Source organism: Tauraco erythrolophus, chromosome 8, assembly GCF_009769465.1.
Source record: "Tauraco erythrolophus isolate bTauEry1 chromosome 8, bTauEry1.pri, whole genome shotgun sequence".
NCBI classification, from domain to species: domain Eukaryota; kingdom Metazoa; phylum Chordata; class Aves; order Musophagiformes; family Musophagidae; genus Tauraco; species Tauraco erythrolophus.
The window spans coordinates 21,146,243-21,173,929 of record NC_141472.1 but is presented as its reverse complement, the minus strand read 5'-3'; the positions used below and the strand labels follow the sequence as shown (position 1 = coordinate 21,173,929).

The 27,687-nt window shown below is 39.5% G+C and overlaps 1 protein-coding gene across 2 annotated transcripts in view; it reads left to right on the top strand.

The window, feature by feature from the left end:
• The window catches only part of RAPGEF4 (Rap guanine nucleotide exchange factor 4), a 157,223-nt gene that overhangs the window by 115,834 nt on the left and 13,702 nt on the right, over positions 1 to 27,687 (top strand). For both annotated transcript variants that reach the window (XM_086616120.1, XM_086616119.1), the window contains 12 exons: positions 1,010 to 1,125; positions 4,389 to 4,477; positions 6,758 to 6,836; positions 12,585 to 12,735; positions 14,071 to 14,159; positions 14,628 to 14,658; positions 14,906 to 14,984; positions 16,810 to 16,956; positions 18,184 to 18,281; positions 21,281 to 21,406; positions 21,875 to 22,053; positions 26,732 to 26,822. In XM_086616120.1, the coding sequence (XP_086472246.1) occupies positions 1,010 to 1,125; positions 4,389 to 4,477; positions 6,758 to 6,836; positions 12,585 to 12,735; positions 14,071 to 14,159; positions 14,628 to 14,658; positions 14,906 to 14,984; positions 16,810 to 16,956; positions 18,184 to 18,281; positions 21,281 to 21,406; positions 21,875 to 22,053; positions 26,732 to 26,822 (1,275 nt within the window). The remainder of the gene's footprint in view (positions 1 to 1,009; positions 1,126 to 4,388; positions 4,478 to 6,757; positions 6,837 to 12,584; positions 12,736 to 14,070; positions 14,160 to 14,627; positions 14,659 to 14,905; positions 14,985 to 16,809; positions 16,957 to 18,183; positions 18,282 to 21,280; positions 21,407 to 21,874; positions 22,054 to 26,731; positions 26,823 to 27,687) is intronic.

Below are 27,687 nucleotides of genomic sequence, written 5' to 3'. Positions count from 1 at the left end.
TTGTGCTGTCCTGGATTTCTGGGTCATCTTCTATCGAAATATTGAATAAAACAAGTTTACCTCTTCTTCCAGATAGGTCAGTGTCAGGTACCTTAAACTCAACAGATTCAAGGCAAAATCAAGAGGCAGATCAAATAAGCTATGGGTAAATACACAGATGTCTTTATCAGAGAGTTCTAGAAAGATATTCCCAGACTAATTTTACAGTTACTCACGTTGGGGCAAAGGCGTTCCAAAGTCCAGCTGTAATTCTGTAAATACAGACTGTTTTATGATCATTCATAGTATAGGAAGTCAAAACCAGTATCATCCTGTATTTGAATGTGTATGTGCCCAGTATTGCAGCAGTAAAACCAGTCCAGACAGAGTACTGTGCTAGAAAAATGACATAAGATTGTGTTTACTGTACAAAAGGGAATGAGGATCCCATTGGCAGTAAGATGGGGTTGGTCATGGAGACTCCCAACTGATTTAGCTTTGGTTGATACTTCAAAGATCAAAGTCCCTGGTCTTACTGATTTTCATCTATGTTATTTAATACACATTGTATTTAATTCTTTTTTTCTTTTTCTACTATTATCTGGTAGTTGAAAATGAAAAGCTTACTGACAGTTTACTGAGATAAGACTTAACCATTTTTAAATGCCATTTGCTTTTGTTTTAAAAAGAGAAATGTCAGATTATAGATAATAAAGTTCATATATAAGTGGCAATAGAGATTACATTACCTATGGAAAGTTTAGGGGGGTACTCTGTTTTTTGGCAAACTTTTTTTCTCCTTTGCCATAGCCAGAGATTTTTCACCTGGTTCTTGTTCTAGTCCTCTTCCACCAGTGCTGGTGCTTACCTCTTGATTATGCCTATGAGAAAAGCAGAATAAAGATAGATAAATACAGAGGAAAAGAACCAACCTAAGAGCCTTTTGTGTTTGAAAGCCATGCACTTTTTCAGAATAACTAACCAGCCAAATCAGGTGCAATTACTTTATTAAAAGTAACTTGTCTTTCAGGATGTGGAAGCAAATACAGTAAGACTCAAAGAACATGACCAAGATGTCTTGGTGTTGGAGAAGATCCCAGCAGGAAACAGAGTTTCTAATCAAGGAAATTCACAGCCTCAGCACAAGTATGTTTTCATTCAATAGTGCAAATGTCAGACAATGATTAACCTTTTCATATGGTATTATTATTGAAACAATAGCATATTCCCCCTTTCTATGGAAGAATGCAGTGCTTATAAAGTTTTCTTTCTTTTAATCATCAGCTGATCACGTGCCACATACTGGATAATATATCCATTTCCAGCAGCACACCAGTTCTATGTCTTTACACAATAATTCTCTAAAGATCTCACTGTAAATACTTATCTCATGTAATAGCTTCTAAATAGACTGCACATGGAGAATGCTGAAACCCTATTAAGCTGAGCTACTGTGTAAAAGACGTGAGGAAAATATATTGTTTTATTGTTAAGTACAAATCTTTTCATTTTGGATTTTGAGCTCTGGATTGTAATACAAGTTTGCTAGGTACAATTCATATACACAACGAAGATCTCATGCAATGAAAGTTGCACAGCTTATCTTACAGAATAGATTTGCACTGTAATAACAATATTCATTATATATTCTTTACTTTCTTACTGAAAGGGAAAAAGTACAATTCTGTCTGGATACTACTGTGATAAGAGTAGAGTGAGGCTATTATCATTCAAAATGTTGGTAAAGCCCCTAAGGGCTTTGTAAATGTGTTATTTGCAAATGGATGCACAATTTTCTTCAGAAAGGCTCTAACAACTCCAACAAAATAAGCACAAAGAAGTTTTGAATCCTTTACCTTGGACATTACTTTTTCTCAAAGAAAGAGCTAATTTACAGTGAGATATTTTGGTTAGAGTTTTTATCTGATCTGGGGTTTCGTATACCTATTTTATCTGCATAACTGAATATAAAGATTTGTAAAGATCTGTGAAGGATTGAAAAAAACATTCCTTGTATCTTATGTGCACATTTCACAATTTCAGAAACAGACATTTCATCTTTCACTTGATCTATTAGAAAAACAAACTATGCTACCGGGAAAACATGTACTCTTACAACAAGTTTTTCTTTGTGTGAATGAGAGGAAATTGACTGCTGCCAGTGGATTTGCATCAGCAGCTGCACAGCAATTTGGTCATAGATTTAAATGCATTTTGTTGGGTCTGATACATTTTTCATGCTTTCAAACATGAGTTTCATTTAAACGTATTTAAAACACTACCTTCCTTGCAAACTCTTTGCGCCACATTATTTGTATTATTTAACATTTTCTTGTTCAAAATTTCATAAAAATAGCTACAGACATTTATAGTTAGTTAAGTTAGACTGTATTTGAGAACTTACATTCCAGGAGTATTTTCATGTAAAGCTCAGAATTTCCTTTCTGTAAATATTTTATGCATTTTGTCAGCTTTTGGGTACTACCAATGTGCCAGCAACAGAGCTTTTGCTGATAACAATGGCAAATAAGCATGTAGCTTATGTCTACCTTGAAGAAGAAGAAGCTACCTTGAAAGTTCTCTGTCTGCTTTTCAGCAGAGAGATTACTTTGTTAATAGTGTGTTGGCAGTGTCTTTTTGTTTAAAATCTTTCAAAGTGAGTTCACTGGGTTTGAAGATTACATTTCTTTTGTTTCTTTTGTTAGTAAATAGAGTAAGTGGCTACATTTATGCTTGCGAGTCCAAATCAAAGTTACTGGTGTATTCTGATTTCCAGAATCTGTTACTGGAATGTGTTGGTTGAGTGTTCAGTACTTTTGAAAATCACTGTGCCCAAAAGAGCAACTTAACAGGGACCTCTTTGTAAAGGCTTGCTGCTTTGCCCTTAATTGGGTAGCTTACATCTCTGATATCTCTTCAGATGAGCCGCCCTTTGGGCTTTGCTCCCTAAGCAAGTATGTACCATTTGCACTAGAGAAATGTTATGCATCCCAAAGTTGTTCCCTGAGATATCCAGTCAACCAAGAAACTAATTTTCTTCGTCTTAGTCTTGGGGAAAACTTCACTTTGAGAACAGATCCTCCCAGTTGCAGCTTGGATTCTACTGCCTCTTCTACTGAGAAGGCATAGCTCCTACATAGCTCCCGAGCCATCCCTTCAAACAGTGACAGTTTGGCTTCGAAGGACTAGCTCTGAAGTTCTCACTCCCAAGATCTAACTCTTTATGGGTGATCACACTCATGCAAGATGAATTCAGCAGCACTGCAAGTCACTTCACTGTTCATTTTCACTTTCATATTCAGAGTACAGCAACCTGTGATTTCTCTGCTTCACTCACTTAGATACTTGGTTAGTATCTCTGCGAGAATGTGCACGGGCTTAACAAGTGTTTGTGTTCTTGGGACATCAATACAGTTCTTCCAAAGGGGTTGGCAGGTAAAAGAACTGTGATGGTCAGTGCTCAAAGTGAGGAGGCGCTCCCAGGAGCTCAGCTCCACCACTTATTTCTCAGCAGGAGCAGAGTATCTTCACTTCTCGGGGTTTTTTCTTTCTTTTTTTTTTTTTTTTAAGTTTCATACTTTATCAGTTGGATTCCGAAAAAAAAAAAAAAAAAAGATGCAAAGATTGAAAGAATGGAGGGAAAGATAAAAAAAATCCGATCTGCAAGGAAAGAAAAAACCACGACAGGAGAAGTTTAGCAATATCCTATGATATTCTGCTGATACTTAAAATCTTGCCAGCGTTTTTCCATGAAGCAGAAAAACCTGACTATTGCACTAGTTCTCTAACCTCTCTAAATTTACTCCAGGAAATGGTACAATCCTAAGTTTATCCAGTTGAAAAACTTACTTCAGCTATGTAAGGCATTGCACAAATTTGAAGATACAGTGTCCTGTTTCATTATCTGTCCCCATCTTCTCAGACCAACCCCTGTCAGTGATGCTGAAGGAAATTGTTTCCGTGCTCTGACACCGATACACACCAGTTCTCATTTCATGCTCATAGTAAGTCTGTTAAGACCCTCTAATGACTGAGAATTGCCATCATTACTGAGATATTTATTCTCAGTGGAGAAGCATTTCTGATGGCACTTCCCTGAGTTTGCACCAGTGCAGCTGTGCTGATCGCGCTGTAACTGGTGGTGTTATACTGGAGTACTTGTGCAGGGAGGGGACCGTCTGTCATCTCACACTCCCTGGGTAGGGTGGGGCGTTTTATTGCTCCCATTTTACAGGAGGGAAGCCAACAAAGATTGTGAATGGTTTTGTCCTAAGCCGCACAGAGATTCTGGTCAGAGCAGGTATTTGTACTCTGGCACTTGTTAGTCCTGGTCTTCTCACTGGTACACAAGTGTTTCTTGATTAGCTGTTTTGCCTATGAGACACTAACTGCTCCTTTCCATCCCTCAGGTATATTGTGATGTCAGGAACCCCAGAGAAAATTTTAGAGCACTTTCTAGAAACTATGCGCCTTGAAGCAACTTTAAATGAAGCAACAGGTATCTATATGACAAAGTCTGTGTTATTATTACTGCATAAGATGGTCTTGCTAGGGGAACACCACAGTGTGATGCTTTGAAAAGCAACTAGTGATAGTTTTTCCCAGAATAAGAACTATCCATTGCTCTAAAACAAACTGAGAAAACGTAGGAAATCTAGAATTAAACATAACAATCCACTACTCCTAGCCCACTGTATTGTATTTATACTTTTGTTTCAGAGTAGAACAGCAAAATCTCAAAAGGTGCGAGACCACTAGTCATGTCTTTAATTAGGCACTACTATAAGGCCAGGACAGAGCACGCATTATCACCCGATGATAGTGGTACTTACGGTTCTTGTTCTGGTTGTCAATACTGTGAACTAGCTTGATACCTCTAGCCATTGCGTTATGCCAGTATAAGTATTCCCAAATTTTCATATCCTTATCACATTTAAAGTATCACAATCTAAATTAGTTGTTTGTGATACTTTCTCATGTGCAGAAAAAGAAGAATTGTTACTCAGAATAACTCAGCACACCATGGGCCAAGTACTGAGAATGCAGGTTGCTGCAGCTGCAATTAATAGGCTGCTTTTCATTAGTGTAGAGAGAAAAGAAAATTTGCTTTTAGAGGTATGGATATTTGCTGACTTGCTATTAGTAAGTATTTTAATTTTAAAAAAGATTCAGACACAAAATATTGTGCCTAATTATGATAAAGTAATACAGACACTTTTTTATTAAGCTACACAATATCACTTTAGCAAGTTCTTTTTACATTGCAGTGTCTAAGAAGTGTGTATTAAAAGATGTTCTTAAATCCAGTTAACCTATTACTGACGTCATAGTATTGGAGAAACCTGTATAGTGATCCATAAATGATGGAAGAATTGAAAGATTACAGAAATCCTTTTACAGTGTGTGTTTTAACCACTTTTAAGGATAAAACCGATCCTTTTCATAGATACCTGTTTATTAGGATTACAAGCAGAATGTTGTTCTTTAGGCTTGCAAGTGTATAATCACAAGTGTACTGTTCGTAGTTTGCATGTATTACGGATTTTTCTAAGATTAATAATTTTTTAAGTCTTTTAAAACTTTTCCCTAAAACACACAATGACAAGATTATACCTATATCCTAACGGGATACAAAATGTCACAATTCACAAACAAAGCTATTTTTAGGATATAGAAGCTCAAAATATTCTGGAAAAATGAATTTTTACTTTATGCATTCCTTTAATTTAAGAACAGTTAAAATCCACTTTGCTGTGGATATTATGCAAAGAAAAAGTCCCACCCATCCAGCGGTGAGTTTTGTCAACTGAGAGATATTTTCATATATGAATTACAGTGGAAGCAATGATGTAATATAACATTACGCAGTTATCTCACCATATTTTTTCTGACATCCCTTACTTACAGGGTTTTGAAATGTTTCTCTTATCTCAGAAGTTGCACTGTAGAAATGATACCCCAGAGTATCGTGTTTATTGCTTCTCAATGATTCCATGTAATACTTGCGTAGTTTAAAAGTAAAATAAAGTTTGTTCTCACTGCCAAACTTATTCTGGCTTCTGCAGCCAGCTGTATAAATCCTTCTTGTAGTCACAAATCAAAGATAAGGCAAACCGGGATTTACACCAGTGTTACCACAGATTATTTTAAAAGAAAAACAGCTTGCTATTTTTTGCCAGAGAAAATGTTAATCATATTGTTCATATACATTAGTGTAAAGGTAGCAGCTGCAATACTTTTGAATCAAAATAAAACTAGATTATTAACTGTCCATTTACCTCTTTCAGGCCTTCTACTCATTGCTAGGAAATCAGTAAAGAATTAAATTATTTGCCTTCTCCTTTGTAGTATACACTAAATGAGCTGTCTGGTTTTGTAGTTCCCTAAAGCCAACTGCAGCAGCACTTAGGCACCCACGTGTGGCAGGTCTGATTCTTTTAAAGCTAAGATCTCTCCACTTGAAGAGAAGTATATCCAAATATTTCACTTTAGAACAGACGGGGTTGTTTTCCTGTGCCAAATTTCCCTTTTGACGCAGGCAATTGCCTGTTAACATATGTGCAATGAAATTAATGCAGACCAGAATAAAAGCTTAATATTTCAGCCCATATTTGTTCATTCCCCATTTTCATACTTAATGCCTACAAACAAAGTGCCAAAAGACCCCTTTATTATCTGCAGAGGGCTGATAAGATATTTTAGCTGAAAGAAAACTCATCCTTGTGATCCCCAAGCTGTTTCCAGGAGCTTAATCGACTGTTTTCTTCTCTTTTCACAGATTCTGTTTTAAATGATTTTATCATGATGCACTGTGTTTTTATGCCAAATAGTCAGCTCTGCCCAGCCTTGATGGCACAATATCCTTTCGTAAAGGAAAAGTTACACCTGTTTGACAGCTATCCCTATCCGTGATGAGACTGAAGCTTCTCTATCCCAAGAAGTACATCACGTTTCATGGAGGCTGTGCCTTGTGGGTAGGTTCTCAGTGTGTGACTAACAGATGTCCGTAGCTCAACAACTCTGAAATGAATAGTGCATACCCATGATGAGATACAGTCCCGAAGCATGAAAATTATATCTTTCCTGTGCTGATTACTATTCCAGGGGAAAGAAATGTACTCTCCCTCCACCAGATAAGTGAAATTACATAAAAGTTTGGATTGCCCTTCTTGTATCCTTTCTGTCTTTCTGTTTTTTTGCTGAACTACAGCATCTAGATTTTAGCGAAGATCATTATGTTTTGGTGATTTCACTGTTCCACTTTATAGATTACAAGCTGCGAACTGCCTCAAGCAAAAGGGTGCTAAACTAGCAGAATAATGAGAAAGTAGTTCCTAGGTGCTGTCATTATAGTTGTGAATAAAAATAATAATGTATAATAATAGTCTATAGTAAACGTTAACAAACTGCAAGAAACTTCACTTGCATGCGAATACCTAGGAGGTGAAAGCTTACAGTGGATAGCATCGAGAGCTTGGGGTGATCCTCATACTGTCTGCATGTTTTACAGAAGGAGTCTGTGAAATGTCCATTAGTCAGTTACTGGCAGGTCATTTAGTTTGGGGAGCTGTTGGGCACTGAGAGTTTTCCTTGTGCACAGTGACTTGAAGCTATCAAATGATTGAGAGCATTAAATAAAAATATAAGGTTTTCTGTTTTATAGAATTCTGACAGGGGTCTAATAACTTCAATACCCTATTTATTTTTTTAGAATCAGATTGGTGTGAAAGTGTGCTTTCCTTGAAGCTCAGCGGGGCGAGTGACATCTGGGAAAGCTAACACCCTGAAACCACAAAATAGAGCATCGTGTCCTTGTCTGGCAAGCTTGAGAATCCATTTGTGTTACTCCTAGCAAGGACAGTAATTGTTTTGAAAACCTTTGGACCCATAAAACTGGTCTGCAGAAAATTGTTCGTACACCTGAAACAAACACATTTTCCAAAACCACATAGTTTTGGATATCAAAATTATTATGAAGTGCTGTTGCTGACAGCTTTGAGAGGGGAAGAAAAAGACAGCACTTCTTATGTGACCTTTTTTTTCTCATTTACCTAACTCATATTATTCAATCAGTCCATTTGAGACTCAGATTTGTCTATCCTCAGTGATCACAGTATATCTCTGATATCCAATAACTGGGAAAATCAGATGCATAAGCAAAATACCTCATTGTTTATAGACAAAAAGCTTTTCTGGAAATCAAAGTAATAGTGTCACTTATGTATACGTATACACTCGATACGAAATCTATTCTGGAGACGAGGCTAAGACCATGGTCTTAAGTGGGTCATGGCAGGCATTATGCTAATTCTTTTCAGAAAGGAGGAGGAGGATTGGAAGTAACTGATATCCCATTGCTTTAGTGTCAGCTTTTGCTGGAGCTGAATTATTGTTTATTTGGTCCATTCTGAATATGGAAAATCAAACTGTGTTCTCTTGATTGTACCATTTAAATTTATTGTTAGAGTTGAAAGGTTGCTAACAAAGCTCATCTTTTTTGAGCAAAATCACTCTGCAAAATGTTTCCTGGTGCTGTGAAACTAAGGAGAGATTAGTTGTGCTCAGCAAGGAAATTAAAACAGAGAAAGAAAAAGAAGAAAAGTAATTCAGTCAGAGACACTATTTTTGCTCCAGCTCCCAATTTTGAATCAATACAAGTCTATTTTCCTACATCCACTTAGAATACTATTTTAGCTGGCAGCATGCAAGTATGAGTAGAGCTAGATCTCTGTAGTGCTTTCAAGCATAGTACAGGGTATAAATTATTTGGGGATTCACTTCTTTTACAGCAGCATTTTGTCATCTGTAAGTTCTTTAATCCTGAAAGGAATGGACGGGTGCACCATTTTGGCTGAGTAACATTATTGCTTGCTGTGGATTCAGTGCTTATACTGTGCTGTCCCTTGGCCCACTACTCTTCTTTTTTAGTCATTAAAGTATATGAATCCCACAATATTAAAAAAATCACATACTTGTTTTTTATAGGGAAGCAAAGAGCATGTTCCCCTGTCCTGGATCAGGACATGAGTCCAGTGTATTGATCCAAGGCCCTTGTTTCCCTCTATTCTTCAGAGAGGTGGAAATGGACAAGTTCTTAGAGCTACAGCTTGTCAGAGGGAAGCAAGATGTTGTGGGTTTAGGCCGGTTTGGCAACTAAACTCCACGCAGCCGCTCTCTCACTCCAGTGAAGTGGAGAGGAGAAAAATATAGTAAAAGGACTGAGGGTCGAGACAAGAACAGAGGGAGCACCCACCAAGCACAGTCCTGGGCAAAACAGACTCGGCTTTCTTAAAGCAAAACAATTTATTAACAGTTACTTGAAGAATAAAGACAAGCAAAACCAGTTACTTAAGAGGATAAAAAGAAAACAAGGCCAGATCTTAAAAACAACGCCTCTCCACCCCCCCTTCCTTTTCTTCCCTACTCTACCTCCTCCCCCCAGCAGCGCAGGGGGAGATGGAATGGGGCAGTGCAGGTCAGTTCATTCCATGTTGTTACTGCCGCCCCTCTCTTAAAGGAGAAGGAGTCCTTACACCATTTTCCTGTGCTCCAGTGGATCCCCTACTCACGAGGAGAAATCCACAAACTTCTGCAGTGTGAGTCCTACCTGCAGGATGCAAGCCTTCCTCATCAGATTGCTCCGGTGTGGGCTTTACCACAGTCTCGGATTCTTAGGGAGTTGTTGCCACTCGCTCCGGCGTGAGTCGTCATATAGACTTTAAATGCGTCTCTATGCAGACTCTAAACGCGTAAATGCATAAATGCGTCTCTGCCTGTGCCTATGCTTCACAACTGTCCTCAGGCTCAGGCATCTCCTTTAAACAAAACACCTCCCCATCGATGGGGGTCATCCCACGGACTCGAGATGCGTACTGTCCTCAGGCCCAGTCATCTCTTCTCCAATGTGGGTTCTCCACAGACTGCGAGTGGGTCTCTGCTCCACCGGGACCGCCATGGCTGCAAGGGGGCCGCTTGCCATCTCGCCACCCGTTGCAGGGAAAACTCAGCTCCAGCACACCGCATCCCGTTCCATTTTCACTGACCTGGTGTCTGTGTGGCCGTTTCTCTCAGATCTCAGTCCTCTCTGGGTGAACTCGGCCCGGTGGGCACCCTGGGAGTGGGGCTCTCCCCGAGTTCCCCAAGCGGCTCTGCTGCCGCCATCCTCAGCAGGTGGCACCAGCCCAGCGTGGGCTGCCACCCAGCCGGGCGCCGGGGAGTGGGGGCAGCGCCCCCCTCCCTTCTCCTCACTCCTGGGCAAGGGCACACCTTTCCGATTCCTTTGTCCCAACGTAAATAGGGCAATTCGCAGAGGCGCCGATTGGCTTAAGCCCTGAGGGGGATGGGAGTCTGATCTGGTGGGCAGCCCCTGCCACCAGAACCTCTCCCCCCACATCAAACCATGACACAAGACAAAGCCAAAAAGAAACCATGAAATAGAGTACCACCTCCAAAAGTGCTCAGGATAGTGCAAGTATGTGAGCATGTGTGCAGACGTGCATCTTTAGGACCGCTGTCTAACTACTTATGCAGTATAAACTCCTCTTTTGCCCTCTGTAGATGACAGTCCTTTAGCATGTTTCTGTATGAGTGTTTTGTGAACCTACTTTACCATCATGCCAGCAAAATAGCTTGCATCTTACTGTAGTGACGGGTGCTGATTTGCACAGCTCCTGATATGGTTGAGTGTTCCCACGCAGGGAGGAGCAGACTTCAGAATTGCTTCTATTTCCTAGCATATGCTAGACATAATTAGAAATATATATTAAACTCTAACCATGTTGATGTTGATAAATATTTTACAGTTATCTGACACTTGTTGCAAGTATACATGATATTTTACTTCTGATTGCAGTCTGCAGTGAAGCTGCATCCTGTAGGTCCCATGAAAATAGGAAACCCCTACATTTACTTTTCCTGTGATAGTTAATAAAAGAGCAATTAATATAAATGAGCAGTAAAAATACAGAAAAATTACCAGTGCCTGTGGTGAGTCAGTTATTAACAAAGTAAAAATACATGAAATAATTACAGTGTTAGAAAGGTAAAGGCGGCATGAGAAAAATGACTCAGTAGAATATTAAACTTGCTCCCTGAGACATTAGAGCAGACGGCTTACAATATATTATTTGCTTCTTATGACCCTTTGACTTATTTACTCCCATAAATGTAGTGACATGTTTAGTTCTCTAGTCATTTTAAACCTTTATGAAGGAAATTAAAATGCAGATTTCTAAAAGTTTGTCTGTCAAATGAGTGCCCCATTAACCCTGGTAGCATGTCAAATCTCTGCACGGGTTTTGGGCAGGAGAATCATTTGGAAAGTGTGAGTTAACAGATACATTTTCCTATCATATTTTATTAGTATAAACTATGTTAGCATTTGTTAGAGAACTGCCTCTAAATGAGAAGCTTAAAATAAATATCTTAGATAATTTTGATTTCTAATCAATATTTTAATTTTCTAATATTTTATCTTAATATTTTAAAATCTTTTGTTAGAGCAACTGAAAGCACACCTTGAAAGGATGCTGGAATTTCATGTGAATGCAAGAATGTCAGTATTTTAACATTAATCATTGCTGTATAATTTGGAATAGTATTATTCATGACAGTTCAGAAACAGAATTTTGGTATCCAGGAAGAAAAGCTGAAGATTTAACTGCACTCATTCTGTGCTTACTTCACATTCATCCATCAGTTATAGGGAAACTGTTAAATATATATTAACTCTGATCAGTGAGAAGTAGGCACACAAATTGTAATATCCTGTTTCTGTTGGGGATTCTTCTTCATTTTTGCATAGGTTAAAGGCTGAAATTTTCTCAGTTTATTGCCCTTTGTGCCTTTACTTTTTTCTTGGTTTATTCCTTTCAATAAATGTTACTTTTGGCCTTTTTGACATTTGCACATTTTGTAATGTTGACACTGTATCATCAAAAAAAATAATGAAATGTTTCCCATTTTTTCTAATTGTTTATCCCAAAATAACTATCATAAACTCCCAAATATGCTTTATTTGATAGAGTAGAAACTTCTGATTTCCTTTTATGTAAAATGAGGCTACTACAGAATTTATTTTACCCCATGTCTCCATGGTCAGTCTAGGCTGTAAACTTCCAGATCCTGCTACTATAATGGGACTGAGGTTCACTCTGGGTTAGAGTAACTTTTAACACTGGTGGTTCGTTCCAGTAGTCTTCCTCACAAATGGAAGACTGGAATTGTTAATAAACACAAGGTGACATTTTTCTTTTCCTTCAACTGTCTCCTAAGAACGAGAAATATCCTTTTTCAGTCTCTGCGGCTAATCCTCTTCTCTGTTGTTCCGAGTGTCATTTCTGTTCTGCTGCCCTACAGCAACTGTCTCTGTGGTGGGATTGTGATCGTTCCTGTGCTCTTTAGAGATTTCACTGTCTTTTTACTGTTCAGTGTGAACGTGAAAAGTTCGCAAGCCTTTATGCTAGTGGCAGTCAGAAAACAAAAGTATATATTGGAACTTTATGTTTGAACACCCTGAAAATGGTTTGTTGGAAGTCAGTTGTTTGTGAATTCATACTGGTTTTGATATTTTTAATCACTGAGCGTTTTCCTTGACATCGTGGCACCTATCATGCCCAGCCTTCCCAGGGTACAGAGCAGGAGAAAATGGATTATGCCCTCAACAATAAAAGGCGAGTCATTCGACTGGTTCTGCAGTGGGCTGCTTTGTATGGAGATTTACTACAAGAAGATGAAGCAGCAATGGCCTTTTTGGAGGTATAAAGGAATTGTATCATTGTACTAAAAAGTACCTACCAAGCAAGATAAGCTGAAAGCCTGTTCCCAGTGTGTAGAATTCTGTTATGAGCTAAAAAGAAGTGGATCATTTCAAAGTGCAAACTTGTAACTGTTTTCTCAGTTTTAGCTGCAGACAGTATACGCAATAAAACAGTATTCGAACTATTGTCTCCCTCTGGACCTCTGAAAATACCTGCGAGTTGCACACCCCTTTCAAAGCACTGCATGGGTAGATTGCTTTATAGCAATAGATTAATTTCCTTTTTTTAGTATTTTCTTGAGAATAGTTCAGAGGTTTTACAGGTTGAACTGGGGAGCTGTTTATGCCTGCATGAGGTGTGCCAGGAGGGAGCTGGAGGGTTCTCACTCTACAAAACCAAAAAACCTTCCCATTTGAATGAAAGCTGTACTGCAGCTACTGGAACTTAAGGTCTTTGTCTTCAGAACCTTTCTGATCCCTTAAAGTAATTTAATTCTTCAGACATTGGTTGTAAGATCTTTGTGGTAGATGCCATATCCTTGTATTTATTTCTAAGGTAAGAGGCACTGCCAGTGTCATGTTAAGTTGTTGTGATTATCATTATTATTATTATTATTATTATATGTTGTGTTTATGGATCACAATCCCATATGTTACTGGCTGAATGGAGGTCCTTGCCCCAAAGACCTTAAAACTAAATCTAAGATAAGAGTTAGCAGAGGGGAATAGAGAGGGGCCTTAAGTATGACAGACATATAGCAAGCCCACATGGGAAAGCTTGTCCTAATAGGCAAGCTCTGGAGACAGACATAATGTCTTTCATTGGTTCAGAAGCTAACAAACAATTACTAGTTGCAAGCACATAGATCCTTCTTTGGGCCAGTTTTATGTAGCTGTGAGAGGGAGAGGTTTGAGTAGGGTTTAAAGGAGCATAATGTTGTAGTGGACTGGAGCAGCTGAGAATCAACAACTCAGGAGCAAATGAACCACTAAGGGCTACAACAGCAGGGAGTAAAAAAAACCCTATTGTGCAAGATTATTTGTGAGTTTCATAGATAATCTGAAAATGCAGTTTTTGCACAAGCAGTCAGTGGTTACACAGTGAGGTAAGGAACCTCATCAGGCTTCCCTTCTGCATGTGTAACTCTTGCTTTAAATCAGCTGGAGATAAACAAACGGAAGTAATAGTGGGTCAGGCCCAGCATGTGCTCCTCTATGCAGATTATCATTCTTTATAATCATTAAGCTATCAGATGTCATCTCATAATCCTCTATCCTGAGTACTGCTCATTTACCCTTGTAGTTATTTAAAGATTATTCTGTATTATTTACAGGAATTTTATGTATCTGTATCAGATGATACTAGAATGATTGCAGCACTAAAGGAGCAACTTCCAGAGCTAGAGAAAATTGTAAAGCAAGTGTAAGCACAGTTTTTGCTTCTTTCCTCCCCTTGCCCTTTTTCTTAGTAAATAGATGAAGAAAATGCATGGCTTATATCTTAAAAATCCGTTCTATGCATGGCACTCGGTCATACAAGACTGACTGCATCCAAGCTTGTTCGGATGAATGTCTGTGGCCCTCTCTTTCCACATCATTCTTGCAAACACCGAACTGTAATTAAAAGGTTGACAGAAGGAATAAGAAATTACGTACACACCACTGAAACTAAACTATATGCTTATTTCATGCTTACATCTACTTTGTATAGTACTTTCCCCACCTTGGTCATAGATTAACTATGGTATCAGCTAGTCTTCTTTTTGTATATGCAAACATGAATATGTTGATACTGTAGTTTGATAAGTGGTCCATGTTCTAGAGGTGATTTTGTACACAAAATGTTCCAGGTAATATTTAATTATATATTCTATGCTTTACCTTTTTATAGTTCTGAAGAACCTAAAGCACCACAAAAGAAGGTAAGATGATTTATTCATCCATTTTCTAAAGTAAAAACTTTAGCACAGCAAATCCATAAGCATCTTCTCTTTAGTAATCATGGATATATTAAAACAACAACACATTGAGAAATAGCTTTTAACATGAAGTGACAAATTTTGCGTTGCTACTCTTTTCCCTGCAATTGATAAGAGATCTGCTGTAGTTCATGTCTAACCCATAATGTTTCTGTTTGTATTAATGGGAGCCCTGATGATTCATTTTCAGCACAAAGTTCTTCTGCAGCTGTTCAACACAAGTGATGACAGAGCACAGAAGCGCCAGCCTATCAGGGGCAGCGATGAAGGTGAGTTCCTTCTCTGCAAAGTTTTCTTGAGCCACTGAGATTTGCAGTAAATTCATCTAAAAATAAATACAAGTACCTACCTACAGTTTCAAAGCCTAGCCTGAAGCAAACTCTGTTTGCTTTTGCTAGCCCCATATTCTCCATCATTGATTTTAAGTGCTCCTAGTCATTTCCCTTAATTACTTACACTGTCAAACACTGTGCTTCATTAGAGGAAGATGTAAAAACCTTTAAAGTAGGGACTGAACAAAAACAGGTATGAACCAGTACAGACAGTGTCCATTCAGGTAATGGTAGTGCAATAAATAGTGAGTGATGAAGGTCATGTTTGAGCCTCTGTCTCCCCTAAACTTCGTAGTTTGAGCTACAGCTCTTCCTTTGTGAGATAGGAAGGAGTGGAGCAGATAATCATGCCGTGGATCTCTGCCCTGTGGCACACAGGCTAGAAAACAAAATCTGCTGATTTGCCCTACTGCTGTCGTGTGACTCTCTGAAGAGATCAAGGTAAAATTTACAGCAGTGTATCAGAATATCATTTTCAGTTGTACTGGCTTTTCATATTGTCCTTTACTTCAGGCAGGTTAAAGCACTGCTATGTGAACAAAATTCTGAGCTCTGCTGATGAGATCTGTTCATTGTCAACAAAGATATGTGCCCCTTAAAACTCATAAATCTGAGGATTTCTTTGCAACGGCTAGGGCAAATCTCTCAATGGTTGTTTTGGTGCATCTTCATCATAGAAAATAGCTTTTGCTTCAAAGTGTTTGATAGTAAAGGCTAGCTCTTGCCAGTGAACAATAGTAAAAATAAGGGAATAAATACAAGGCCAAATAACTGAGAAAGCTGGTGGCATAAATCAAACCAACTGAAGAGCCATTCCAAAAGCTGGAAGTAACTGCGTATGAACAGCAGACATCCTGCCAGGCATGCAGCTTCTGTTGTCCATATCAGTGTTTCTTCTAGGTCCACAAAGAGCCCAACAGTTGCTGTTGTCAGGGAAGTACTACTTCTTGTGTCTGTGTGGACAGGTAGTAACTGCCCCTTTCATATGGCTGCACCTTTCTGATTTGTAGGGCAGGTAGCACATTGAAAACCCATGGACAGCTATAACCCCAGGGGCTGCTTGGCCTGGCTTGACAGCTGAACTGAAGGAGTATTTTGCTAACTACTTCTGTCTTTAATTCATGTCACTTTGGGCTGCCTTGATTTTTGCAGGCTAATGTACTATCATATTGATTTCTAGGCAGCCAGAGGCTTGGGTTCCTGTATTACTCTGTGAGCCAGTTTGTACTGTACACTCAAGTGTATTCTTGCTGTTAGGGTATTTTTCTTCATCATCTACAACATTCTTGATTCAGCAATTATATACTTGTTTGCAAAAAACAGGTTGCGACACAGTTTGATTTAAGTTCTGATTGTATCCAAAACTATTTTCAAATCTATTTTGTAAATATGAAAAGTATTTTCCTGTAATTAAGAGAGTTTGCAGCCAGTTTTCCTGACTCTTGAAAAGAAGTGTTCATTTAAAATATTATAATGTCTGGAACATAACAAAGTGCCAGATTAAATTTGCATCCATAAATAATGTAGCAGTACCAAAACACTAGTACTTCATGGTTTACTAAAAGCTCTGGGAAATCAGATATTTCTGTACTAGAAACTGTAGAACATCTGAGGGATGGGGAGCTATCAAAACTGCAGTGATTTATTGTTGCTTTATTTGTTTCATTTGTGAGGAGTGGTTACTGCAGTGAAAGTGATTTGTACGGTAGAGTCTCTGTGATTGTTACACGTGGCCTACACAGTGCAATCTTTTTTTCTTTAGTTCTGTTTAAGGTGTACTGCATAGACCAAACCTACACCACTATCCGGGTACCGGTGTCTTCGTCTGTGAAGGAAGTCATCAGTGCAGTAGCAGACAAGCTGGGTTCTGGAGAAGGCCTCATCATAGTAAAGATGAGTTCAGGAGGAGGTACTGTATTTGCATCATCTTAAACACTTCTCACTTATGGTGAAGCACAACATCAGGAGGGATTGAAAGGCTAATTCAGTCAAGGCTTTTATATCTATGTGCATGTTCAGCTGGTACGCGGGTTCTGTCTTAGAGGCAAGTCTTTTCCGTACCGCAGGCACAGACTGGAGCTCTCACCGGACACAGGAAAACTGGAGAAGCCTGTGTATCTGCATGTTGCAGAGCAGAGCTCCCCCAAGTTTCCTTCACTGTAAGACTTGTAAGAGTTTTTTAACAATAGAAACAGGAGGTAAGCGTGAATAATGTCAGACTAGACATATGAATCAGCAACAGCAGAAAACACTGCAGTACAGACATTCCAGTAGTGATCACTACCATTCTGGCCGCTCTGTCCATGCAAAGCACTACAGAGCAGCTCAGTGCCAAGCCCACTGACCTAGTGCTGGCAAAGGGTCAGGAGTCAGCCCCCCACTATAGGCTGCGGAAATAAGAAAGTAACTGCAAGGTGAATTTGGCTGGAGAATTGATGTTGCTGAAGTGCTCTGGTTGAGTATGACTGTGTGGACGCACACACGGAGCTAATGAGAGCTGTGCTGGAAGGCATTTTTGCAACCAGTGATGCCTGCCAAAACCAGCTCACTTCCTGACAACTGAGATCAGGCGGCTCTACTTCTTACAGTTGCAGCAATTTTTTATTGTCAGATTTGCTGACAGCCAGCGCATGCTGGAAGAGGCTGTTTTGTAAGTTACTTCATTATTTTTTCTTTACCTGTGATGTGACGCTCTTTTGGAACTGCTGTAATGAGATTTGAATACAATCGCTTTTCATCACCTCCTTACGCAGTTACTATCTTCCAAGGCAATTTCTATTAAGAACAGCTCTCCAAATGCTTGCAGCTCAGAGAAGAATGAATGGAGTCCCCAGTTACGGCTGAATTTTTGCAGGTTGTTTCTAGAGATGGCAACACAGGCGTCGTGTCCTGTCTGTACAGTCTGGGGCTGGGATTCCAGTTCTGTATGACAGTTCTGTGGGAAACTGGTTTGGGCTGAGCTTGTTGCCACATTTCATCAACAAAAGAGGACCTTGTTGTCATCTATTTTGTATCCTGGACTTCGGTTTACTGTGCAAAATTTGTTCTCAGAAGGGTGATCTGTGCAGCTGTTGGATCAGTCCTGCTGTAAATTCTCTCTATATATAATAAACAATCTTTTGTTTCATGCTTACAGAAAAGGTTGTGCTCAAACCTCATGATGTTTCAGTGTTTACAACTCTCAGTGTTAATGGACGGCTGTTTGCTTGCCCACGTGATCAGTTCGATTCATTGGTATGTATGTATGCAGGTCTCAGAAAGTTCAGTTCTTCAGTTTATTTGAACACTCGATCCTTCTTGCATTATCAATGCTTTACATAGAAACTAGTGGAAACATTCACAACAAAGGGCTTGTCACAGTGCTATGGGATTAGCCCTAAAATTAAAACAAGTTAGTGTTATGATTTCCTAAACTAGAGCAGAAATCCATCTGATCTACATGACAGCGCTTGATCCCAGTATTCTTTGTGTCACACTGAGCATGTAGGAAGAACTGAATATTATCACTAGGAGATGCAATAGTTCCTGATCACAGAATTATCTCCTCAAAGCCACAAGGATATGTTCTTGAAGATAGATGTTACCAAGCATTCTGGGGACTTGATTCCAACAGTAAATTCCATAAAATCTTTTCTTTCTCAGCTTCAAAAAATACGGTGTCAAAATCCCAGATGATTCTAAGTAGAATCACAGAAAATATTCCTGGTAGAAAGTCTATTTTTTCTTAAGTAGAATTGTTCGTAAGTACTTACAGTTTATACAGTAATTCTAACGATCTCCATGGGGTCTGCTTTTATAGAGTTTGATTTGACTGTACTTTTTGTTCCTTTTATTTCATTAAAAACAAATGTCATTGCCAAGTCATGTCAGCATGAACTCTATTACTCTTAGCCTTGTTTCAGCCTCCTGTATGCTTTTAACAAGCCACTTAGTATGTATGCCTGATTTCTTTTATAGATATGGTAAAATCTATGCTTTGCTGCTGCTTTCAATTTAGTAACCGGGGAATGCACATCCAGTATACTGTAGTTCCATGCAGAGATACCTCTTGTTCAGTTTATTAAATTCTGATGTTCCTTTAAGGTTAATTAATCCTGCCAAGTAGATACCCTCATGGGGCATGCTGATCTAAAACAGGGGTATTGCATCAGTACAACTATGCTGGGTACTTTTATATGGCTCTGCATTGTCTGTGTAGACATACCTTTGGCAGCAAATTGTCATGACTTTCTGTGCCTTTCCCCTGTGCTATTTACCATGGATCAAGTACTCAAAATGCCACAGAGAGCTCCTCAATGTGCTAGTTTTCATCAGCTGGACTGGCTTCAGTGGGAATTAGGGAGGAACACTCAGCACCTTCAAAAAGGTTCTCAGCACTGCTTAACAGAATACATCCCCTTATCAGCTGCATTTTTTCAGAGAGGTAAAAACAAATTGAAAAATATTACAACCTTACCTCCCTCCCAGTTTAATCCTTTCACATTCCAATTTCTGGCTGCTATCTGTGCATGTACCTTTATTCACATTATACTTGGAAACTCCTGTGTGAAAATTGTTCTTTGTTAGATGAATTTTCATAATATGCAATGAGTTTACAGCTAAGTGCTTCTTTCCTGGCCTTGGAAAATATGTGTTTGTTATAGTAACAGCTATGTTGTGTTAGCCTCCAAATAGGGGAAAAAAGCCCCCTCTCAGTCTATAGGTAATTCTCTTTCCACAGATTTCCACAAATTAGGATTTTTTACACAAAACTGCTGTACTTTTAATTCATACTTTGTCTTAAACTAAAGAAATTTTGTGTTTGTTCAAATCCCAATACAGAGCAATCTGCAGGCTGTTAAAAGATTGATGGCTGTCCTGATTTTTTTAGATAATACTTTACTTATATACACTGTTTTTTTAAATTGTAGGTAGAGCTTGTAAGGTAATAATGCCTGTGGTTTAGTTTAATTGTTTTTAATTAGTTTGTATTATGATGATATTTGAAAGACAAATTTTCTCTAGAGTACAGAGCTTGAACTCGTACTGTAAAGCTCCTACATACTGTGTGTTATTGAGGAAGTGACTTCATGTATGAATCCAATCAGTACTTTTCCTATTGGTAAGATAATATTCTTATATAAAACCGGATTTATGTAGTAAGCTCATTTTTTACATTGCTGTATGTAAATATAGTCTGTTAATCTTGCAGACTCTATTGAGTTTGTACTTAGAAAGGAGCCTGTTGACAATTCCTTGCTCTGTAATTAGCTAACAAAGACCCTCTGAGACGTGGAGTAACTTGTAAGTGAACTGTACTGCCCTCTCCTGGAAACCAAACAATTAAAACGCCAGTTCGCAGGAAGCTTTACTGATGTAGCTCATTTGAATTTGCAAGAGGGTTGTTTGCTGGTGTTTTAGCAGCATTGTTTCGAATACTTTGACCCTAATACATACAACAGACTACTTCAAATCTGACTTGGTCTCAAGCCGTGTTTAAAATCTCTAGTACAAGATTTACTTTTGTGCAAGACTGTACCTCACATCTCATTTATTGGGTGGTATGAAAGTGTCTTTCAAAAACATTTTATAATTGAATTATACTTTTTCATAAGACTGTGTGCATATAATTTTAGTTAGCATAGCCAGGAGTTTAGCAGTCACAAATAGTGCATCCCTGTACTGTCAAAGAGAAAGTATGAGGCTTATTTTATACATTATCAGAAGATCTTGCGATCACTGCAAATTACTGAAGTATGGCAGATGTAATAATTCTCATCATTAGAATCAGTAATTTGCAAAAGTGTTTGGCTTGTGCTTTGTGGTCTAGTTATTTGTGTACGTGAAAAAGGAAACCGATAACAAAAGCTTTGTGGAAAGACCTATGATCCTAAACAAACAGACATGCTTTATTTAGTACAATGTGTATTGAAGTATTTATTTCTGGCTTCAAATTTTAGAACAATGCTAAAAATAGCACACTCAGAACAGTCTGTTTTATTTCCTTACAGTGCCTCTGAAGAGCTTTCAGAATTTTCCCAACTATCCTGTGCATAGCAGATGCCGATTTTGCACCAGGCTTCTTATTTCCTAATGCCAGCCTGTGGTTAAAAGCAAATTTCAGTTTTACTATTAGAAATATGCTTAGGAAAGCGGTGATATGGAAAAAAAAATCAGAAACATTACAGAAGAAAAGCACCAATCATGCAATTTAGCATTTCTAAAATATTTTTGTACTGTTTTTCCATTTGTAGGCACCCTTACCAGAACAAGAAGGACCATCTACTGGTACAGTGGGAACATTCGAACTGATGAGCTCTAAAGACTTAGCACATCAGATGACAGTTTATGACTGGGAGCTCTTTAACTGTGTCCATGAGGTATGAGGATCTATCTATTCAGCAGATTAGCATCCGCTAGAAAATGTTTAGTTGTACATTGTAGTTTTGTTGTGCATTATTTGCAAAACTTTCTCTAAGCTTGATGTTCAAAAATACTACAATAAAGCCACCTACTAGTTTGGAAAATATAAGGCATTCTTAATTTTACAGGAAAAACGCAAAAATAAACTTCTCCTGAACATGTGCTGTTTATTGAATTACTTTTGTATGTTTTAAGGTATTAAGCTATTTATACATAATCTGTAGTTATGCTTTTAGTATGCCTCAGCTATTGTCTACTGGATTTGCAACCTGAATCCTTGTCGTCTGTACAGCAATAAACATAAACTGCAGAGCAAGTTTCAGACTAGATACTTAACCTGGTCATTCTGAGCCTCTTTCTTCTGTCCAAAAGATGAGATTTCTAAAAAAAAAAAAAATATTCCCAAACTGTTTTCTTTTTTCTAGCTGGAATTGATCTATCACACGTTTGGAAGGCACAATTTTAAAAAGACCACAGCAAATCTGGACTTGTTTTTAAGAAGATTTAATGAAATTCAGTTCTGGGTGGTCACTGAGATTTGTCTTTGCTCTCAACTCAGCAAGCGTGTTCAGCTGTTAAAGAAGTATATTAAGATAGCAGCCCAGTAAGTATACAGTCATCTGTGAGCTGGAAACAAGGTTCAGTATAGTCAATTTGTTGTTATTTTTCTATTTTATTTTCAGACAGGCACACACAGTAGAGGATAAAACATTGTCTATTTGCTAATTCCTTACAGGGCTGTATAGAACCTTGCTAATATATGTTCTTCTTTCCTGTCCTACTTTCCATTGGTCGTTGGTCTGTGGTCTCTTAGGGCCATGTTTTCACATCAAATTCGTGACTAAATATGTTTCAGTTCATTAGGAGAATCCTCCATTTACCCTTACATGCATTAGCAAATATTAATATGGGAAGTAGTAAATATTACCAAAACTGTGCCTTAATTTTCCTGAGAACAGAAGTATTTCTGGTGCTGTTTAGGAAGACTGTTCTCAGAATTGCCCCAAGTGAGACAACCAAGAGGAGAGAGCAAAGAGATGTAGCATGGCGATGACGAGGCTCATGTTACCTTCAGTCTGCTTGGGATATCTTTCTAATACTTTTCTTTAAAAGTGCAACAATGTGAATGTCCTTTTTTGTTACTAACTGCTGGATCTGAGGTTGGGTAGCAGGCAATTCTTGCTATCTTCTATTCTTTTATTCATATTAAAACTTAAACTCTTTGGAGCCTTCATGCCAAAGGTGTTGGTCTTGACTCCTTATGACTGAAGTCAAAGGTGAGGGTGCGACTGACTCCAGAGGGAGCAGGGGCATGCCCCTGCCCTGCGTAGCTGCAGGTTTTTATCACTGTTACCCTCTTCCTTCCTGTCCAGTCCACGGTGTATTTATTGTATTAGTTGCCATCTGAACAAACAGTTTGCTGAGGTGTGCAGTGAGGAACTGCCTGTTCAAGTGTTTGTCTGTGATTTTGGGCGGTGTGCCTAGAGGCTTTTAGGCAGTCTTACCGAACAAAGAAGTTCCTACTTGCGGTTGGACCAGGAGTTTTAACATTTTTGCATCGTTAAATGTGAAGGAAGAGATCGCTATTACAGCTGTGATGTCACCCTCCTCCCAGTTCATAATTCCACATAGCTGAAATCAGTGGTCTCATCGAAACTCCGCATCCCCCTGCATCCCTCCGGGAAGGGCCCCGCTCTGTGGTACCGACTTCCTCTGGGAACTGCCCTGGGCCCTCGGTGGGACTGCGGTTGGTTGAAGCTGAAGATTCTCAAAATCTAGTACTGGGCATGCAGGATCAGGTTTATATTCAGGACGGAGGGCAGGATTTACCTCTCCAGTTTGTAAAAATCCGTGTGTACCGCCGGTTCCGTGCTCTGACTCCGCGGAGCCGGGCTGGGAAGCGGCTGGCGGGCCGTGTCCAGCAGAGGGCACTGGCACCCGCGCACCGCCCGGCGGGGTCTGCTCTAACGCGGAGGCTCGACATGGGAAAATGTTGAAATGTGGTGAATTAAGATAAAATAGTAACTCCCATAAACACTTGAAATCAAGTATGCTAAAAATTACAGTGAAATATCTCCTTAATAAACCACCCTAGCCCCTGGGCTCCTCAGTGTCATGGGTTTAGTCCTATGCTATTCGCAACAGCTTGACAACCTCCTGTTTACTTCCATGTTTCGGGTATCACTACAATGCTAAAAATAAATAGCTAAAAGCGGTCTGCTCTGCTGAGTCCTCTTTGTCTCCTAAAAGCAGAGAAATGCGAAGCACAAGATTTTTCTCAGTACAAACCGAGCGGGCAGGTTTAATTGCCGCCGCTGGAAAGGCGCTGGGAAGTTTTGCCAGGCTGCTGCCCTCTGTGCAGTGCTGCCATGGTAACAGGTGCTACAGCATGCAGTAAAATAAACACAAAGTGCACCGAAGTTAGAGGGGAGAAAAAGCCAAGGAATTGGATCAAAAGATATGGGCCCAGGCCTTGAAGCCGTATCTTTGAGGAAGTTTTGCTTCTGAAGATCCTTGAGACCTAATGAGAATTTTACCCTACCTAGAAGTACTAGACTCATTAGAAAAGTGTTCAAGGAGAACAGCTCAGTGCTGCACTATTAATCTTAGGCACGACTGGTGGTAACGAGATGCCTTGCCCGTACAGATTTTCAAAGATAACTGTTACTGAGAACCCAGTTTCAGTTCTGTGACTGGGGGCTCAGGTGCCATTGCAGAAGGCACATCATTTTGTGTGTGCCACCCCGCACACCCTGTGATGTGTGCTCCCTGTCTATGTGGGCAAGCAAAGGGCCAAGTGCTGGCTCCGAGTGCTGTGCACATGTGCTTTCAGTTCCAGGAGATGTTGTTGCCTTTGCATCTGCTGGGAAAGGAAGTAGAGGTTATCAGGTTCATCTCTTTTCTCCAGCCATTGTAGGATTAAACTTTCAAACAAAGAGGAGAAGTGAATTGTATTCCTACAGTGAGTTCTTCCCATATTAATTGTATTAGAAAGGCCTTCTAGGGTGTACTTACACATACTCTTACAGATATCCACAAACTCAGTTTGTGTATATTTCCTCTTTGCAGATATATCCACAGGCTATTTAGAAGCTTTCTTGTGTATCACTATACTCAGACACTTTCATTCAGTTTTTGAAATCATTCTTTCCATACACATGCATATGTTATAAGCCCAAGGAGCCTGTAAGAAATTTTTGAAGGGTGTGTGTTTACAGAGAAAATGCCAAGATGAATACGATCGTGTAAGTACCGAGAGATTTTAACCGCATGTGTGTTTGTGTTGGAGACAAGAATGTGTGCATATGTATGTGTGTGTTCACAATTCATACTAACAGGAAGATTTTTCCAATACAATCTGATTTGGGAGGCAGAGAGACCTCTGCTGTGAGCACACTTCGTGCTTTGGAGGATCTACTTTCTGACATTTTACAGGCAGCATATATGCAATGGAGCCATGCTGCACTGTTTCTACTACCTTACAGTGGTGCTCTATCTGTAACTGAGCTATTTAGTGTAGACTCTGTAGAATTTGCAGAATATTTAGTGTAGAATGTCATACATCTGGACAGATTTTAACAGGGATTTTGTCAAATTACATTGTTTAACAGGGTATTTGGCAAAACTTTTCCTTTTTAAAAATGAAAAACTGATTCAAATTAGATATTGGAGGTATATTTGCAGCTGCCTGCTATGTTTGAGCACTACTGCTGTGTGGTACTAATTATTTTCACCGTACCACTATTTATTCTCAATGTCACAGACTGTGGACAGATAGCCCTTTCTGGATTTAGTTGTGCCTGGGGAAGAGGTTATCACTGACAGCCTATCCTGGCTGCTTTTCGTCCTTATCTCCCCTCAAATCCACTAACAACGCACTCCCTGACCTGCTCTAGTCTGAATAAGTTGCGGTAGCTTTAGCATTTTCGCCTGTCTTCACTAACCTTGCTCACTGTCCCCAATCTGATGTGGGAGAATTTATATGAGCAGCTCAGCCAGAAGATCTGAGGGGGCAGCATTCTCCAACAGACAGACCATCAGATGGCAGAGATCGTTTTTTCACGCACTGTGTTCACGCAGTGCAGACACAGTGAGGCCCAGATCTAAAGGACTCACCCACTCATTACATCGAGTCTGGTGAAATGGAGGGACAGAAAAAGCAGAATAACAATAGTGTGATGTGGCAATTATGGAGTTGGACAGTAGGATGTGATGACTATACTAATTTCATCGAGAGCTGAGGATACCTCAGAGGAGCTAAGAGCTTCAGTGATGAATAAAAAAATTTATCTGAGAATCATAGCTTGAATCTTGTGAAAGTTTTCTTGGTAAACAGCAAAAGAAGCAGAGACTGAGGTTCTGAAATCAGATGTTGGCAAATCAGTTATGAAAAATGGCAAACTGCTTGCAAGAACTTAGTGAGACACAGATTTATGAGGTATAGGCTTTGTTCTCTCTCCTCCCTTCCCATTGAGTCAATAAGCCACCTGATGCAGTTGTAGCTGAGCAGTTGCGTGGGCTGTTCCTGTCAGATTGTGTCTACTCCTGCATGTGGTATATTGGATCTTCCATAATACTCAGTTACATGTTCCAATTTCTCCTGATTGTTAACAAAAGTTCTCCTTTGCATTAGGGATGAAGCATGACCTAGAGCTCCTAGTGCCCAGGACCTCTTTAATGATGCTGGTAACAAATGGCAGTTCTTTGCTTGAAACATCCTAAAGAGTTCCAGAATCTACAAGTACTAGTTAGAAATAATATACAGCGAGAGAGGTCACTGGCACAGAGGCATCTCGAGACAGCTGGTCTTCTCCCTTTAAAAAGACTCAGTGCCCTATAAACTGCGATAAAGATTGTCTAGGGACAGTTTCCAGCATTCAGTATCTGTTCCAAAAGCTGTCAGCAAGTTCTACAGCAAACGAGGTTGTAGACCAGTTGCTTCCACTGTTTCTGGTATTCCTGGGACTGAATTGAGCCCAGTTTCAGGACTGTGTTTCTGGGTGGGGAGGAACTTCAAAGACTCCTTTAATGTCCTTGCAGAAGCTGGCACTCAGTGAAGTGGAAGCAGGAGGTCATTTCGGGAAGGAGTGGAAAGGAGCCTCCAGAGCATGGTGAATTACTCAGACATTAGTGAGGCAGTGTGCCACAGGTGTGCTGGCTAGGGCTGCCCAAACTCAGTCACATCTGTGCTAGATGCCTGGGTTCAGCTCTCTTCAGGTTGTCGTGTACGCTTCTGCCCTGACTGATACATACAAATTAAAACCTGGCCCTTTGTGTTTCAGCTGTAAAGAGTACAAAAATCTGAATTCCTTTTTTGCCATCATTATGGGACTGAGTAACGTTGCCGTGAGCCGTCTCTCGTTAACATGGGAGGTAAGTCTTAGCTAAAATCCTAGAAGTTTGACTGGGATTTGTGCTTTTAGTTAGCAATAACATGGCTTGGGCCTTTGTTATTGATAAAATTAGATCTACTAATTCAGCTCCTGAGCATAAGCCTTTAGCTAAGGGTGACAATTTTTATTAGTAAGGCAGTGTACCCATAGGTGTGTTGAATACTCACAAGTAGTTAACGAGTGACAACAGAGTTTCTATTGATGAGCTAAACTGCCCAACAGGGTGAGCCAGTTAGCCAGTTCACCTCTTACATCAGCCCATCCTCTGTTTAACTTTACAGATCGTTTAGTGAGATCACTCCATAGATTCTTCTCTGTTTATACATATTATTTTCTGATGTCCATACGGTCTCTGTTGCCCTATTAAAATGTGGGTTTGTCCTAACCAGTTCTGGTTTTCTCTCTGATACGCATTCCCCTGCTTACTATCAGTTTGGTCTTAATACTCAGAGCTTCCACCTTTTTCTGTGGCTTTGCTCTTTTGTATGGGAGGATATAAAAAGGATGCAATGTCCAACAGGGTGAGGTAGTAAGCACATGTAACCACTAAGAACATACTGGTTGTCAAAAGCAGTGCAGATTTGAGTGGGCATGTATTTTGCTCATTAGAAATTCAAAATAGCTAGCATGATTGAAGTCATTGATGCAACTGAGACCAAAATTTGAACACCTTTAAAAAAGTGCTCTGAAATAGGAGATCAGACTACCACATCTGAGAAGACGCCAGTCCAATTTTCAAAAGTACATGTTGCCAGTGGTATATAAAATCGATGCTGAAGGCAAAGATTTGCAGATCAGTTTCTTAAAATAACGACCCTTCATTTGTGGTTACTGAGAGAAATAGT